General features: G+C 34.2%; 3 protein-coding genes across 7 annotated transcripts in view; 1 reads left to right on the top strand and 2 right to left on the bottom strand.

The window, feature by feature from the left end:
- The window catches only part of LOC103932526 (serine/threonine-protein kinase BSK3-like), a 92,460-nt gene that overhangs the window by 22,528 nt on the left and 50,966 nt on the right, over positions 1–18,966 (bottom strand). The window lies entirely within an intron of this gene.
- Positions 11,708–14,506, top strand: LOC125469108 (receptor-like protein EIX2). Its single transcript, XM_048566062.1, has 2 exons — positions 11,708–14,132; positions 14,258–14,506. Exon 1 carries the CDS (start codon positions 11,802–11,804, stop codon positions 14,124–14,126), a length of 2,325 nt encoding a protein of 774 aa, XP_048422019.1. The 5' UTR covers positions 11,708–11,801; the 3' UTR covers positions 14,127–14,132; positions 14,258–14,506.
- Positions 14,919–17,849, bottom strand: LOC125469061 (serine/threonine-protein kinase BSK3-like). The gene is made up of 3 exons (XM_048565958.1): positions 17,718–17,849; positions 17,035–17,145; positions 14,919–15,164 (listed from the first exon to the last, which is right to left on the bottom strand). Exons 1-3 carry the CDS (start codon positions 17,847–17,849, stop codon positions 14,919–14,921), a joined length of 489 nt encoding a protein of 162 aa, XP_048421915.1.

Raw genomic sequence — 18,966 nt, forward strand, 5'->3', positions numbered from 1 at the left:
AAGGGCCATAGCACGACACCACAACCGCCCCCCGCGCTAGATTCAAAGCTCCAATTTATCGAACCAGATGAGGAAGCCATAATAGAAAGCTTGGAACGCCGTAACCCAAATCCAAGTCCTACCCAGGTGGTGAATTCGCCGGGTTTTCAGAACTGGGTAATGGACGAAAGTAGCGAAACCAGACCGGAAATCCTGACGAGCTTTTCGCATTGTTCAAGCGGAATCGAATTTGTCACCGAATTTGTGTTTATTCCCATTTTTTTTTGGTTCTCGGATTCGATCTCAATGGAGGCGTTGATGGAGCTCTCGGCCTGATTGCGTAGCACCCGGTGCAATTCACCGAGACGCCATTACGACGTCTGCACAGAGCTTAGCGGAAGAAGATGAAAGATCAACTTTTTTCTTTCAATTTTTTAATTGTATGGTAATATTTAATTGAACTTGTGGTACCCACTTATGTGCCACAGCACATAACATAATGTTTAATGGAATAGTGATATAATGATCACGTTGATTTGTAATATCCATTTTTAGGGATTACATTGATTGATTTTCAATTTCAGGAACTATCTTGATGGGGGTGGGTCAATTTTAGAAATCATTTGTGATAAAAATCCTATAATTAAAGATGTGGTTATATTTTGGTCATCTATCATACGTCTGACAGTTAATTGTAGGCTTACCTTTCTTGTGCCGTGAAATGGCAGATAAACTGGAGAAAGATAACCCAAATATAATTTTTTTTGTTTTTGAATAAACTAAGAAGGATGGGGTAGGCTTAAGCTCAGAATGGATTAGCAATAATATGGTTCAAATTCACCTTTGGTGAGAATCAAACTTAAAACATCATACTTACAAGTAAAGAGGAATTAACACTAGACCGTAGAACTAAGTAACAAATTTTTATTTTTTTTAACAAATGATATTATAAAACTTGAGCTAACCTAGGATTTTTACTTACAAATGAAAATAAATATCATTAGGCTGAAGTAAGTGGCCCCAAATAGTACATTGCTTTATTATGGAGGATAAGTCCCAAAAAGCAAAGAAAGATTTGAGGAGAAGGATATGAGAAGCTGTGAAAAAAAATGGCGGATGCAATCAACACACTAGCTCTAGTTGCTGCTTTGTTAAAATTATAAGAAAAAACAAGACAAAAATTGAAATTAGAAGGAAAGCGAAGAGCCACGCCCACCCCGTCCAATCTGACGGCAACCATCCTCCATCGTTTTGGGGTCTCATCCCCAGCCTAATCTTTTCTTTTCTCCATCTTAATTGAACCCACAAATAAACAAACTTAACCTCAACCTAAATCATCCTTACCAGTCTAGAAACGACGATCGATTCAACCGAGAATGTCGCTCATTTTCCTCGTTTCCAAAGTGAAAAAGTTGGCTGGTGGTGGGAAGGGGGTTGCCATTGAATTGGGTCGGGTGGTGTGGTTTTGAATTTCATTTTTAGTTTTCTGTAGGAAAATAGTTGAAAAAATGTATCAAGGACGTTCTAGGAATAATCGATGGTGCAAACAGAGTATTAGGTATTTTTAACTTTTTATGGCTGGTGAGAATATAAAGTGGGTGATAAGATAACATTGATGGGTGGGTATAGTAACACTTTTTATTTATGTAAAATAAAGCCAAGCCCACCGATGAACAATGACTTTTGGGGGCACAAGGTTCACAAAAATAATTGGACAGAAATGCCCATCTAATAAAAAACTTCAAAAGCAACCCAAAAATAATACATTAAATGTGGTCAGGATATTTTTGTCATTTTAATAATTAATTTTTTTATTATTTATAATTAGCATCTCACAATATGCTAGCAATAATGTGATTTAATCAGTTATTTATTAAATATTATTTTCTTTATTTTAAAGCACATTTAAAACATTTTAAGAGGCATGTAATAGCCGTTATAAAAAAGGCATTTCGCACGCGCATAATAATGTAATTAAATTAGTTGTCAAATGATTTTTTTTTTGAACAAACAATATTATCTACACTAAGGAGAAAGGAGTGGGCTTAGCCTCACAATGAGCTAGCAAATAATTGAAATCAGTTATTTATTAAATGTTATTTTCTCTATTCTTAATGTAAATTCAATAGAGAATGATTTTATTATGTGGATTCAGCTGCTTTAATTAATTATTCTTTTACTTCAAATATTTGACTTTCTTTTTGTCAATTTACGTATATAAATACATTTAAAACGTATAAGTCACGTGTAACACACTGTGATTAAAAAAATGTCTTCTCCACGCGCGTGAGCGCATGAAGGCTAGTACAAAAATATATGTAGGGGTGGATGATAATTGGTTTTCAACTTTTGACTTCCTTTTTACAAGTTCTTTATCTTTTGGTATGAAAAAAAATCTCTCGTTCGTTTCGTAAACTTATGGTGAAATACTAAAATGGTACTCAGGCTCACTAAAATGGAGTTTAACTAATTACAAGTTTTGAGAATTCAACGTGGTCAATCATGTTCATTAAAAAAAACGAGAGTTGAAAAGTCTGAAACTTGCACATGACTTATTTTGTTTGTAAAACGTAACGGAGTTTGAGTGAAGTGACAAGTTAATGATTTTTTGAAACGTGATACGTCAAATCGCATTTGAGGAGAATCGAACCTAGAACTTTTCACTTAGAGCAATTCCACCTCTAGACAAGTCCCTGGACAATAGTCAACTGAATCCACCCAAGTGAAAGTGCATCTCCACCCCTCATCTCTAGCCACAAGATCTTTTACTAATGACTGATTTTCCACAGAGGTGTTATGAAAGTTTACCTGAGCATACGCAGATAAAGTTAATAGACTTATTACATGTGAAAAGACTCTGTGACAACCCCACCATTCGAAATTTCGACTCACTTGCATGGTTGAACAAAAAAACTCGACATATTTTGACTTATCAAAACTAGACTTAATAGGGGCAAGGGAAATCTTGAGCGTATTTGTTTTAAGATTGGGGGAATTTTAGTGTTTGTGCTTGTGCTAGTGCTATTAGTCATCATCCTACATGTGAACCTTGGTCCACGGTAGGCCTGGCAAACGGGTCGTGTCTGTCGTGTTCGTGTCGTTTTCGTGTAACACCTGTTATCTTAACGGGTCGTGTCGTGTCACACCCGTTATCTTAACGGGTCCTTAACAGGTCGTGTCACTTTACCCAACGGGTAAAGTGACCCGACCCGTTATGACCCGTTAAGAAAAAAATATATTTTTTTACAATTTGCACATACCACACATTGCGACATAAATATTACTTGAAAACATTAAAACATTTCTCGTTCAAGTACTATATCTACACTCGAAAATGAAAGCCTAATAAAAAAAATAATACATACACTACTAATCTATTACAAATATTAAATGTGCAAGGATAAAGAGTTTGCTGATGTGATCTCCAAGCATATACAAACAATTTTGACGGTTTGGATCGTTAAAATTAGTTTTGAAGAATTCGTAAAACGATAGATTGACTAACACTTAGAGTTTATTTATACTTTTATTAAGTATAACATAAGATTTGTGGTATCCACTTGTGTAAATATTTTAAATTGAAGATCGAATTCATTCATTGTATTCATATAGGGTCAAGGAGTGTAGTTATAAAAAATCATCAAAATCGGAGTTAAAATAACCGTTAAATCTTGATTTTTCGTTTATAACCGTCGAAAAGCTTTGTCCCGTTACTTGATCTCTGAATGTTTTTTTTTTGTGATTTTTTGTTGATGTGATCTCCAAGCATATACAAACAATTTTGACGGTTTTGATCGTTGAAATTAGTTTTGGAGAATTCGTAAAATGATAGATTGACTAACACTTAGAGTTTATTTATATTTTTATTAAGTATAACATAAGATTTTGTGGTATCCACTTGTATAAATATTTTAAATTGAAGATCGAATTCATTCATTGTATTCATATAGGGTCAAGGAGTGTAGTTATAAAAAATCATCAAAATCGGAGTTAAAATAACCGTTAAATCTTGATTTTTCGTTTATAACCGTTGAAAAGCTTTGTCCCGTTACTTGATCTTTGAATGTTTTTTTTTTGTGATTTTTTGCTGATGTGATCTCCAAGCATATACAAACAATTTTGACGGTTTTGATCGTTGAAATTAGTTTTGGAGAATTCGTAAAATGATAGATTGACTAACACTTAGAGTTTATTTATACTTTTATTAAGTATAACATAAGATTTTGTGGTATCCACTTGTGTAAATATTTTAAATTGAAGATCGAATTCATTCATTGTATTCATATAGGGTCAAGGAGTGTAGTTATAAAAAATCATCAAAATCGGAGTTAAAATAACCGTTAAATCTTGATTTTTCGTTTATAACCGTTGAAAAGCTTTGTCCCGTTACTTGATCTTTGAATGTTTTTTTTTTGTGATTTTTTGTTGATGTGATCTCCAAGCATATACAAAAAATTTTGACGGTTTGGATCGTTGAAATTAGTTTTGGAGAATTCGTAAAACGATAGATTGACTAACACTTAGAGTTTATTTATACTTTTATTAAGTATAACATAAGATTTGTGGTATCCACTTGTGTAAATATTTTAAATTGAAGATCGAATTCATTCATTGTATTCATATAGGGTCAAGAAGTGTAGTTATAAAAAATCATCAAAATCGGAGTTAAAATAACCGTTAAATCGTGATTTTTCGTTTATAACCGTTGAAAAGCTTTGTCCCGTTACTTGATCTCTGAATGTTTTTTTTTTGTGATTTTTTGCTGATGTGATCTCCAAGCATATACAAACAATTTTGACGGTTTTGATCGTTGAAATTAGTTTTGGAGAATTCGTAAAATGATAGATTGACTAACACTTAGAGTTTATTTATACTTTTATTAAGTATAACATAAGATTTTGTGGTATCCACTTGTGTAAATATTTTAAATTGAAGATCAAATTCATTCATTGTATTCATATAGGGTCAAGGAGTGTAGTTATAAAAAATCATCAAAATCGGAGTTAAAATAACCGTTAAATCTTGATTTTTCGTTTATAACCGTTGAAAAGCTTTGTCCCGTTACTTGATCTTTGAATGTTTTTTTTTTTGTGATTTTTTGCTGATGTGATCTCCAAGCATATACAAACAATTTTGACGGTTTTGATCGTTGAAATTAGTTTTGGAGAATTCGTAAAATGATAGATTGACTAACACTTAGAGTTTATTTATACTTTTATTAAGTATAACATAAGATTTTGTGGTATCCACTTGTGTAAATATTTTAAATTGAAGATCGAATTCATTCATTGTATTCATATAGGGTCAAGGAGTGTAGTTATAAAAAATCATCAAAATCGGAGTTAAAATAACCGTTAAATCTTGATTTTTCGTTTATAACCGTTGAAAAGCTTTGTCTCGTTACTTGATCTTTGAATGTTTTTTTTTTTGTGATTTTTTGCTGATGTGATCTCCAAGCATATACAAACAATTTTGACGGTTCGGATCGTTGAAATTAGTTTTGGAGAATTCGTAAAACGATAGATTGACTAACACTTAGAGTTTATTTATACTTTTATTAGGTATAACATAAGATTTTGTGGTATCCACTTGTGTAAATATTTTAAATTGAAGATCGAATTCATTCATTGTATTCATATAGGGTCAAGTAGTGTAGTTATAAAAAATCATCAAAATCGGAGTTAAAATAATCGTTAAATCGTGATTTTTCGTTTATAACCGTTGAAAAGCTTTGTCCCGTTACTTGATCTCTGAATGTTTTTTTTTTGTGATTTTTTGCTGATGTGATCTCCAAGCATATACAAACAATTTTGACGGTTTGGATCGTTGAAATTAGTTTTGGAGAATTCGTATGCCATCAATCAAGTTCCGTGTGTGTGTGTGTATATATATATATTTATTAAGTAGATTTAAATCTATTTATTTTGTACGTATAAATTATAATTGACTGGTACACGGAATAGTACATACATCACGTGTCACGTGTTCATTATAAAAATAGTGAGATATGTCATGACAGTCATGTGTGTGATAAAAAGTTAATAACTTAAAAAAAAAAAAAATTTCTCACCACTTCTATTAATTTTCATTTTTCCCTCTCTTTTTTGTTTCCTTTTCAATTTTTTCTTATCATTTTCACTTTTCCCTCCAACATCTTTCCCTAATTCCCTCACTTTTTTGTTTTATTTTCAACTTTTCTTAACATTTTCATTTTCCCTCCATTTTTTTTTTCAAAAAGGATGGCAAGTTGGCAAATGCATGATCATGCATATTAAATTATTAATTAATATGCATTATAATTTTTATAAAATTTAATATATATATATATAATATAATTAGTATAGATAGACTTAATATTTTGGGGTATAATTATTATAAATTTTATAGTGAATTTATTATATATATATATATATTTATTATAATTTTTAGGGGTATAAAATTGTAAAATTAATGTATATAATTATTACAATATTTTTTTTGGGGTTATAAAATTATAAAAATAATATTCTGCTTATCGTGTATCGTGTTTACCCACGTGTATACCCGACCCGACCCGTTATCTTAACAGGTGCTTATCGGGTTACCCGATAAGACCCGATTCGTTATCGTGTCGACCCAAACACCTGTTAATTTCGTGTCGTGTCGTGTCGGGTTATCGGGTCGTGTCAGAAATTGCCAGGCCTAGTCCACGGGGATGCCACCTGCACCGCAACCAACACACCATATTCTTGTCACAACCACCAAATCCCCCACAATTGCCGCCTCCATCATTGGCACTATCCCCACCATCACTGGTGTTGTCACAATCCCAACTACTATGTCTATATTTATCATTATATACAATAATATCATTTTTATATTAAAATTTATCAAACGCTGATACACTTTTTTTTGTTATACTCGCACTTATAAATATACAATTTATCAAATGTTGAACTGCTTTATTTTACAACTGATTTTTCTTAAAATACAACATAAGCTGTTAAAAAAAGAAAAGCACAGCAATCACAAATGACCCAAAGACTTTCTACACGAGTGGAAAATTTGTGAAAATGGTTTTCTGAATGATTTAAAAGGTCGTTAGAGTTTAAATTGAATGGAAATTGCTCAAAAGTAAATAGGTTATCTTTTAACTCACATTGATGTAAAATTTTTAGTGTGCTAAGAAAATCTCAGTTAATTTCTTACAAATAAAATAAAATCAGTTATCCTTTCACTAAAGAACCCAGATCCTCTTCGGATCCTAATATCCTAACCCTAGAGATCCTAAAAGTTATAATAATTATAGCCGTTGGATCAAATTTCAACGGCCGGATTAAATAATCCCTAGGCTTAGGATATTAGGATCCGGAGAGGATCCGGGTTCTTCACTAAACCCCCACCACAGCTGCTACCATCTCCTCAATCCCCATCAACATCCCAGTTAATTCCTTACAAATAAAAAAAAATAAAAAACATCTCAGTTAATTACTTGCATCATTTACGTCGGTAACCCAAAAAAAGTTAAAGACACACAGGATGTGAAGAAGTTTAATTTTTCAAAGTCAAGTCAATAATTACACTACGAAATACAAATTAGGTACGAAGATTTAACATTATGAATTAACTTCATTCATGGCTCAATGGATGAAGAAAGTTCTGTTCGCCCCATAAATTCGCCATAGGCCTCGCGGGCATGCCAGAAATTTATTGAACATGAAATAGGCGGGTGCGAGTGTGCCACTACTAGATGCCGCGAGTAGACGGGATTTGAATGATTGAGACTACGCTTGAGTTCAACTTCAAACCAAGAAATTGTGCTGTGGGAGTGGCTCAAATCAAGGTTCTTTCTTTGCCTTAAAAATAAGGACTTCACTTATGTGGAGAAATGTAACAATATGTAAATGACAGGTTTGTTGGAAGTATAAATGACAGACGAAAATAAATGATTGGAATTGTAGATTACTTGTAATTTAAATGACTGGAAATGAGTTGTACATAAACTATAAAGGAGATCGATACTACCGGGTGAGCAGCAGAGCTAATAAACAAGGAAAGTAAAGGGTGCTTGGCTAAAAGGAAATGTCTACAAGGAAACTAAGGAGCTGATTTAAGTAGAGTTGATTGATTGGTTGTTTGAGTGTCCATAATCCTTGTGCTTCTACTTCTTTATATAGAGATCTGAGAGAACCTCTTGCTGAGAACATAGAACATGCCTGAATGCACTCCACTGCCAACTTGCATTGTGAAATAATAGTAAAATAAGCAAGTTTGTATCTCCACCACATGTCTATTTCCCACTTGCAATAAAATAATTAAAAGAAGCAAGCTAGCTTCTTTCACCACATATTCATTGCCTGAAAGCCTGCATGGTGTCTGTAATTAAAAGAAGCAAGCTAGCTTCTTTCACCACATATTCATTGCCCGAAAACCTGCATGGTGTTTGCCCATGCACTTGCAATGAAAAAGCATGCATTTGTCTTGATTAAACAAATCTCTTGGCACATCTCCACCACCCAAACAAAAGGGAAAAACATTATTTTAATGTCAAACTATCTCCCTTGATGTAGCCAAATATCTTCCAAGTTAGTCTTTTTGCACAATAATCCTCCAAATACCATATTTTGCCCGAATGGCCCAAATGTGCATATTTTAGGTTCAAACAAGTTCTTCCTCAAGATACTTAGTTTTCAATTCATGAAATTTTGTATTTATAATAGAAACTATTTATATTATAAAATACTTTGTAAAGATCATATCTAAATAAAATAATAAAATATGAAATCATTTAGTGATTCAATTATATAAAAACAAATGAGTAAAAGTATTATAAACTGCCTATTTATTTGCTATAATTAATTGACTAATCGATCTTATAGATTTTGTCTAATTTTATGCATGAACTACAAGTGAATCACACACATGCCAAAGGGCTAAGGCAAACAACATTTAAAATGAATAATAAATCCTAAGTGTATAGATTTCATCCAACTTTATGCATGCATTACAAGTCAACAAATAGTGTATTGTCTGAACTAATAATTCCAAGGACCAAGACTTTAAATTACTAAGTTATGAAGTCAATACAAGTGGGAATGTATTCCCACTTGAATTGTGGAAACATTAAGTTCTGTATAATTAAGGCTATGTTTTGGTCACCTATTGTACGTATTGCTTATGACAGTTAATTGTAGGCTTACCTTTCTAGTACTGTGAAATGGTAGATGAACTGGAGAAAGATAACTCAAATATAATTTTTTTTTTTTTTTTTTTAACAAATGATATTATCAAAATTAAGGAGGACATGGTAGGCTTAGGCTCATAATTGACTAGCAATACTATGGTTCAAACTCTCATTTGGCGAGAATCGAACGTAAGACCTCTCATTACAAGTAAAGAAGAATACCACCAGATCGTAGTACTAAGTAACAAATTATTTTTTTTTTTTTTTTTTTTTAACAAACGATATTATAAAACTTGAGCTAACCTAGAATTTCTTACTTACAAATGAAAATGAATACCATTACACTAAAGTAAGTGGCCCAAATATTACTTTACTTGAAAAAGAAATAATCTTCGTGGCATCTATTGTTAGAAGGTTCAAATTTATTTCAATTGCCATAAATTTAGGAACTCCCTCGGTTTTAATAATAAAAAACACTTATTTTCTTTAAACTTTATATAAAATGTTGAGTTGGAAATTTAAGAAATGTTATAGAAAAAGGCTGAAGCACATTAATCAAAATTTGAAGCTTTTTAATTAAAAATTGAAGTCCCACAATGTAATTAAATGTAAAATTTGAGCGCTCAAATTTAATTTTATTGTAAAAATATATCGTTGTAGAAAAAATAAAAAACATAAAAACAATTTCTCGTCAAAAAGATATATCTGTCTGGGGGGAAAAGAAAGCAATAATATTAACACTGATGCACTCCCACTCCCACTCCCACTCCCACGCAATGATTCTTCCAGTACCAAATTTCCACAAGTAATCTTCACAATACAACGAAATTTCAATTTTAATGATATATTTAACCTTTTGTAAAATGACTTTTGAAACCCTAACCGAATTCATTATTATCTTTTTTTTTTTTTTTTTTATGGCCAAAATAATATAAATTCAACATTTTGTTTCCAATTTTTATTTTTTTAACACCTTTATTATGGAGGATAAGTCCCAAAAAGCAAAAGAGAGATTTGAGGAGAAGGATATGAGAAGCTGTGGAAAAAAAAATGGCGGATGCAATCAACACACTAGCTCTAGTTGCTGCTTTGTTAAAATTAGAAGAAAAAACAAGACAAAAATTGAAAATTAGAAGGAAAGCGAAGAGCCACGCCCACCCCTTCCAATCTGACGGAGACCATCTTCCACCGTTTTGAGGTCTCATCCCCAACCTAATTTTTTCTTTTCTCCATCTTAATTGAACCCACAAATAAACAAACTCAACCGTAACCCAAATCGTCCTTACCAGTCCAGAAACGACGATCGATTTGACCGAGAATGTTGCTCATTTTCCTCGTTCTCATTGAAATGGGCCACGTCAAGGCCCCCTCTTCCTCCAAATTTCCAAAGAGAAAAAGTTGGCTGGCAGTGGGAAGGGGGTTGCCATTGAATTGGGTTGGATGGTGTGGTTTTGAAGTTCATTTTTTTGTTTTTTGTAGGAAAATAGTTGAAAGAATGTATCAAAGACGTTCTAGGAATAATCGATGGTGCCAAGAGAGTATTAGGTGTTTTAAACGTTTTATGGTAGGTGAGAATATAAAGTGGGTGATAAGATAGCATTGATGGGTGGGTGTAGTAACACTTTTTATTTTTTATTTTTTATACAAAAATATATGTAGGGTTGGATGATAATTGGTTTTCAACTTTTGACTTCCTTTTTACAAGTTCTTTATCTTTTGGTACAAAAAAGATCACTCGTTCGTTTCGTAAACTTATGGTGAAATATTAAAAAGGTACATTAGGCTCACTAATATGGAGTTTAACTAATTACAAGTTTTGAGAATTCAACGTGGTCAATCATGTTCATTAAAAAAAGGAGAGTTGAAAAGTTCAAAACTTGCACATGACTTATTTTGTATGTAAAACTTAACGGAGTTTGGTGAAGTGACAAATTAATGATTTTTTGAAACTTGATACGACAAATCGCTTAAAATTTTAATTTATATGACAAATAAGAAAGAGGTATAAATTTATCTGACATTTTACAAATTTAAAAAAAAAACAAAAATACAAACAAAAGCAATTTTGAGTAATTGTATCCCTGGACCCCTGCCTGTCCTTTTGAGTTTTGACTATTGAGGAAGCAGCACATGTGCTAAAGGGTAAGGCGAATACAGTGTCGGGGGTTTTTCATACCCCCTTGAGTCCTCACCATTCATTTCAACTACACTTGCAGCTTTCCTTTTCCTCCTAAATCAAAATCCTCAATTGTCTCTTGGTTGATTTAGTTGAATTAAGATGGAGGGTGATAGAATCAGGTGCTTGAACAAACTCTTTCGTGCTTTAATTGTGGTGTTCACTTTACTGCAATGTGCTGTCAACCCTTCCCTTTCCCTTGGATTCAAAAATATTTCTTCAGAAGGAGTGGTGAGGTGCTTTGAGAGGGAAAGAGAAGCACTCCTTGCTTTCAAACACGGCCTCGTGGATCACTACCATCTCCTCTCTTCGTGGGGAAGAGAAGAACACAAGCAGGATTGTTGCAAATGGGTCGGCGTCCACTGCAGCAACCGAACCAACCATGTTACTCAACTTCATCTTGGATGGTCTTATTTGAATGAATCTTACTCACATCAACAGAAAGCAGACAGGCAGTACATCGATTATTTTTTGCAAGGTAAGATGATGAGTCCCAAACTACTTGAATTGCAGCATTTGAAATATTTGGACCTTTATAGAGTCAACTTCAATGGGACCCGACTTCCATATTTCATTGGTTCTCTTTCCAATTTAAGACACCTCGATCTCTCTTTTGCTTCTTTTGGTGGTCGATTTCCAAGTCAAGTTGGAAACCTTACCCACTTGCAATATCTTGATCTCCGATGGAATGACTTTAACGGTGCAGAAAATCTGAATTCGTGGCTCCCTCGTCTTTCTTCTTTAACATATTTGGATCTGAGTGGCACCAATCTCAGTAATGTTCATGACTGGCTGGAAACAGTTAGTAAGCTCCCTAAACTTACAAACTTAACGTTACAGTGGTGTGGTCTTCCTTCTCCTGTAATCCATTCCAGTACTCTTTTTAACATAAATTCTTCAAAATCTCTTGCTCATGTTGACCTCTCTGACAACCAATGCACTTCTCCTTCAATATATTTATGGTTGTCAAACTACAATGCCAGCCTTGTCTATCTTGACCTCAGTAGCAGCAGTTTAACTGGTTTAATTCCCAGTGTCGTTGAAAACTTGACCTCTCTTGTCTCTCTAGATCTCTCTTGGAACAAATTTGACACGGTGAATCCGCATTCTTTTTCCAGCTTATGCAGTTTGCAATCACTGTTCCTAGACTATACTGGTCTGAGTGGACAGTTTTCCAAGTTTGTTCAAATGTTGTCTACGTGTGTTCAAAACTCATTAGAGACTCTGTACCTCTCTAACAATCATCTTTCTGGATCAATTCCTGATCTCACAAACTTTTCATCGTTGAAACTATTAATTCTCTCTACAAATCAATTGAGTGGAACAATACCTGAAAGTATTGGGCAACTGTCTAATCTAGAGAAGATGGACTTGAGTATGAATGCTCTAAAAGGTGTGGTTTCGGAAAGCCACTTCTCGAATCTCTCTAGATTAACATCTTTGGATTTGTCCTCCAACTTGCTAGTTTTAAACTTCAGTTCTAATTGGGTTCCTCCATTTAAACTGAGGTATATATATTTGAGGTCTTGCAAAATGGGTCCGCATTTTCCAAAATGGCTTCAAACTCAAAATGAGTATTCATACCTCGATATTTCTGATGCTGGAATTGTGGATATCCTTCCAAGCTGGTTTTGGGGTATGACTCGTGATGCATACAGGAGTTTAATGTTTCTTAATCTCTCAAGCAACAATCTCTCCGGAGAGCTTCCAGAATGCTTGACACATTTTGACCATCTAGTCATGCTTGATTTGAGCTACAATGCTTTTTCGGGGAAAATTCCATCCACAGTAGGCTCACTATATCAAATGGAAACATTGAAATTAAGAAGCAACAGATTTATTGGAGAGTTACCTTCATCCTTCAAGAATTGCACCAGTTTACAAGTTATTGATGTTGGAAACAATCAATTATCAGGACCCATACCAAAATGGTTAGGGGTTAGCCTTCAGAATTTGGTTATCTTGATGCTTTCCTCTAATAACTTCAACGGAAGCATGCCGTCTGAACTATGCCGTCTAACAAAAATTCAAAACTTGGATGTGTCTGTGAACAACATCTCTGGAGCAATACCAAACTGCCTCAGCAATTTGACTGCTCTGGCACAGATAGGAAATTCATCTCCGACCCTTGAACATTTGTTGCCAACAAATGATGCTTATATTGTTTATCAGGATGATGCAACATTCATATGGAAGGGAAGAGTGTACTCGTACAAAAACACTTTGGGACTTGTGAAGAGAATTGATTTCTCAAGCAATAGGTTAACGGGGGAGATTCCAATTGAAATCACATATCTTGTTGGGTTAAATTCTTTAAACTTGTCGATAAACGGATTGACAGGTGAGCTACCTGCAAAGATTGGAAAGTTGCAAGCATTGGAGATCCTGGATTTGTCAAGAAACCAGATAGATGGCAGAATTCCAACAAGCCTTGCTCGGATAGATCGTCTTAGTGTCTTGGACTTGTCATACAACAATTTTATTGGCAAAATTCCAACAGGCACTCAGCTCCAAAGTTTTAATCTCTCTAATTATGCTGGAAATCCTCAACTGTGCGGACCTCCACTTCAAAATATGTGTGATGATCAACAGGAAACCATGATCTCAAGCAATGAAGAAGAAAAGGATGAGCTTATAACATGGGGATTTTACGTCAGCATGGCGCTTGGTTTTATTGTTGGATTTTGGGGAGTTTGTGGCAGTCTGATTTTCATTAGGCAATGGAGATACTCGTACATCAGGTTCTTGAATGTCTTGAATGATTGGCTTTATCTGAGGGTGATTTCGATCAAGCGGCACTTCAATTAAGCAATGGTATGTAAATGTGATTTTACTTTTCTTTCTTAAATTAGCGATATGCATGCATCTATTTGTCTCTTATTGATTTGGCTGTCTTCTTCAGAACTTAATTACGTGCGTTTGTGTATTTTTATTTTCAGCGTCTTCTGAGATAGCACAAAATGGCTCACTTCACTAGAAGAGCTTCATGGGCCTTATCTGTTTTAAGTTTTCAAGTATTGAGTTGTCACAATAAAGAACTTTACTACTAAATCTCTTTGGCAGATGTTTTGTTAATGTTAGTTGTTTGTAAGATGTTTATGTTTATGTTTACTTTATCAAGACCATTCTGCAGATTATGTTTAGAATCATGATATTTACCAAAGAAAGTGAGTTAATTATGGACTGCATATGATTATTTTGTTCGTCGTAAATTTTAGTTCAAAGGGTTAACTTTTTATTTTTTATTTGTATCCAAGTAGTAATTTATATCTGTGTCTAACAACAATCAAATGACGTTTGACAAACTAATTATTATTATTATTATTATTTATTTATTTATCCAAGTAGGAATCCTATATGCTTTCTGGACACAAATTATAAAGCTTCTGAACGATTTCCTCCCTACCACTGTTTTTAACAACTTTCTACTTTTTCTTTCCATTTTGTCGAAGGAATTCATATACGCGAAGTGACACACAAGAAATCAAATCAAATACAATATATACTGCAGGCAAATGACCAAAATCTAATACCATGGAAATGATGAAGCTTTGGCTCCAGTGGTTTTAAACCTTATGATCGATCGACCGGACTAGATTTTCACTTTTGTCCAACTGCTTTACTCCTTTTGGATTCAAGCGTAGTACCCTCCTTAAGTGCTGCTTGAGCTTCAATGTCCATTCCAAGGGCCGAAAGGGCAACAGCCTGAAGATAACATGAAATGTGCCAAAGTGGGGAAACTACTTGTGCTTGCATTGCATCGTTTATAGCTTCCTGAGGCTTGTCACTCATGAGATAAGACAAACTACACCCGGTTGGAGAAACCATCATTCCAACATCAATAAACTGCAAGCAAAATAACACTGTCGGCAACGATAACAAATGCAGAGAAAGCAGCAATTCAGGATACCCAACAAGTACGGTATCACTGAAAACCCTTGTAATTAACCAACCTCAATTTCGGGCCATAAGAGAGTATCATTCACCATGAAAGGCACTAAACAAAAGTGTAACTCTCTCAAGTCCTCACTAATAACAAATGAGAGTCATATCCCTTTCCCAATTTTTCAAATATTTCCGCTTGGTACAAAGGTTCAGTATTAACAATGTTGAAAAAAAAAAACCCCGCACACTGGACCTTGTTCTTTGATGTAACCAACGGCAATAGACTAAACTAGCAAATATAGAAAACTTAGAAACACACAAGAATTATACTGGTTCGGCAGAACTTATGCCTACGTCCAGTTGTGATTTCCCTAGGTAGAGAAATCACCGCTTCTTTGATTAATAATAGAGATTACAGAACTTATGCAAACCCTAGAACTAATCTCAAACCTCTCTGCTGTTTGGCTGTTTTCCCTCTGCTGAAAATCAGCCTTGCTGCACCCTATTTATAGATATAGGGTTGGGTTACATGTCCTTTACAGATTATAATTCCTGTTCTAAGTGGAATAGGAATTTAGACTTCCTTTCCAATTCCAAATAGACTTCTAGGATTTCTAATCTACATTGAATAAGGAAACTAAGATTCTTTCCTAGCCCTTTTAGGAGAAGAATTGGTGCACCCTTTCCCTAAAACAATCCTAAACAGAAAAGGACACAAATTGACGAACCAAAAACTAACAAACAAATTACGAATTGGTACATACGACGAGCTTACACAATTAGCTCAAATTGAGTTTGGTGAAAACAAGATAACATATGAATATATTGATTACAAGACTGCCCCAAAATATAGATCTAGAAACAATTGTGTGAAGATTTTAAACAATCAAACTATGCTCCCCGGGTAAAGTTGGGAATAGAATGCTTAATTAGAGAAACAGAGGAGAAAGAACTAACCTCAGTTTCTTTCTGAAGAGGAGTCAAAGAAGCAACTAATCACTTTGGATTTGGTCACTCTCGGGGTTCAAATTGTAAACATTGTGAAGCCAAGCGTGCCAACTTAGTACCATTATCATTAGAAAGCTGTCTTTCCAAGCAAGAATCTGTCAGCATCTGAAGATATCTGTCTCGAATCAGGTATAGGGCCTGGTACAAAATGATCAACCACCAGATGAATAAATTTACTTATTTGTGTTTACATATCCTAAGAAGGATAAATCCTCACGCAAAGTTCATAACAATTGAAAGTAAACTATATTTTATCGTAGGCAAAAGAGTAACATTAGATCTTTACAAGAGTTTCCCTAATTTCTCTTTTCCTACAAATGATTTTTTCTTTATTTTTGTTCAGTTCACCACTGGAACAATCACTTAAATGGCTAGAGGGGATACGCTTTCTGCTGAGAAGATCAATCAATAGAGTCCAAACCTATATATTGCACTTTCTGGTGTCACTCTCCCTGCAAGACAAGGGATCTGCAGTGTATAATAATTGCTGAACTGCATACTTAAAGGATGTTTGTCAAGTAAATCATAATAAACGCCGCTTTTTTCCACAATCTACCTACCAGTCCTAATATATTCAGGAGGAGTAAATGCCAGATTTGTACTATAACTCTTCCCATCCCTACTATTTTTCATCGGGCAAAGGTGGATATTCTGGGATTGCCATCCTGAAAATTTATAATAAATAAAATAAACGAATACAATCAGAATATACTAGGAAAGGATATCAAACAGATGGAGTCAAAATACATCATTTGTAATAAATAAAATAAATGAATACAATCAGAATATAATAGGAAAGGATATCAAACAGTGGGGAAACTACTTGTGCTTGCATTGCATTGTTTATAGCTTCCTGAGGCTTGTCACTCATGAGATAAGACAAACTACGCCGGGCAAAAATTGTTGGAGAAACCATTGTTCCAAAATCAATGAACTGCAAGTCAAATAGAACTGTCAGCAACGATAAAGCAGAGAAAGCAGCAATTAGGGATTTACTATTTTTTTTTTCTTTCAGTTTTGTTCTTTTTATTGATCATGCAAATAATCTAAGATACCTTAAACTACCAATTCCTTTCTTCAAATCTTCCTATCATGAATTAGAAGATAAAATGTAACGATCGTATTCTGACTAGAAATCTTACGCCAAACAAAATTTCGTATGAAGCTGTGTTTAGTAATTTATTTTAACTGGTCAGATAAAGAACATCCTATTGAAGGCCAAATTCGGATATCGGTAGAACAGGAAAGCAACTCTTATCAAACCTCTACTCAGAATTTCCCTCAAGTATCATAATAAGAACCTAACCTGTGAATAACACTCAATTGTGGTTTGAAGTCCTTGTACTTAAAAGCAGAATCCCCCCTTTTCTTTGAGTCTAATGATTCCAGCATTTGGTTAGTGCACATTTGGAACGAGAGTTGCATTGGAGCGTAACTATTGAGAAGGCTAAATATATACAACACAACTTATTAGATATTTCTCCATTTATTAAACAAAAATAAGACCTCATTTGTCATTCCATCGTCTTTATAGCCGATATTCTCTAGTATATCATGTATAGCAGTCACATCCCTTCTTGAGCAGGCTTCACCGAGTGGTGAAGGAAAAGACCAGGAGGTACTATGTGGGATAACCATGTTAAGCATCTATATATGATTAAAGTACTACGATCACTGAAAACCTTGTCGTTAACTACCCTGAATTTTGGGGCATAAGAGATTGACATTTCATAGAGTATCATTTGTTAGAACTTATATGCGAGAAGTGAATCAAAACACCTAATAAAGACATGAAATAACATTACCATAAGGAGATATAATGTAATGAAACTTATACATGTTGATCAATGTATATTATAAGGTGAGAAAACTAGGAGTTTTGTACAAAATGATGTAGAGAACAGTTATGAGGAGTTGGAAAACTGAAAGTAACTGCAACCATGATAGGAGGGGCAGTTACATCCTTATAACTAGGGTTTCGATCCCCTTTCTCGAGTGTGGCATAGTTCTCTTAATGCTAGTGCTATGGAAACCCTTTATTAAGGAAATCGATGAGAACCAGGAAGTCTGCTATACCAAATGATTATTTGTGTTATCTACAAGAAGTTGAGTATGATCTTGGTGATGAAGATGATCCAATGACTTATAAACAGGCCATAGAGAGTTCTAAGAGTGATTTGTGGAAAGCTCCAATGTAGAAGAACTTGCTTCCATGGCAAGTAATCATGTTTGGACTTTGGTTCATGGTTCAGACACCAAGGCAATAGGGTGCAAATGGGTATTTAAAACCAAGAGGGATGCTCATGGCAGGATTGAAAGGCTTAAAGCCCAACTTGTAGCTAAAGGGTTTACACAAAATGAAGGCTTCGATTACACAAAAACGTTTTCTCCAGTTTCTACCAAAGACTTTTAGGGTTATTATGGCACTCACAGCTCATTTTGACTTGGAACTTCACCAAATGGATGTTAAAATTGCCTTTCTTAATGGTAGCCTTGACGAGGACATTTATATGGTACAACCCCTAGGATTTGTTGAAGGGGGGAAAGAGCATCTGGTTTGCAAGCTAAATAAGTCTATTTATGGTTTAAAACAGGCTTCGAGGCAGTGGTATAAACGTGTTGATCAAGTTGTGCAGTCCTTTGGTTTTGTGGAGAACAAAATTGATAATTGTATCTACATGAAGCAACACAAATCTCAATTCATTTTCATGGTTTTATATGTGGATGATATACCATTGGCAAGCTCTCATATGCA

Source organism: the organism of the source record quoted next, unplaced genomic scaffold, assembly GCF_019419815.1.
Source record: "Pyrus x bretschneideri cultivar Hongxiangsu unplaced genomic scaffold, Pyrus_bretschneideri_v1 Contig40, whole genome shotgun sequence".
In the NCBI taxonomy this organism is placed as follows: domain Eukaryota; kingdom Viridiplantae; phylum Streptophyta; class Magnoliopsida; order Rosales; family Rosaceae; genus Pyrus; species Pyrus x bretschneideri.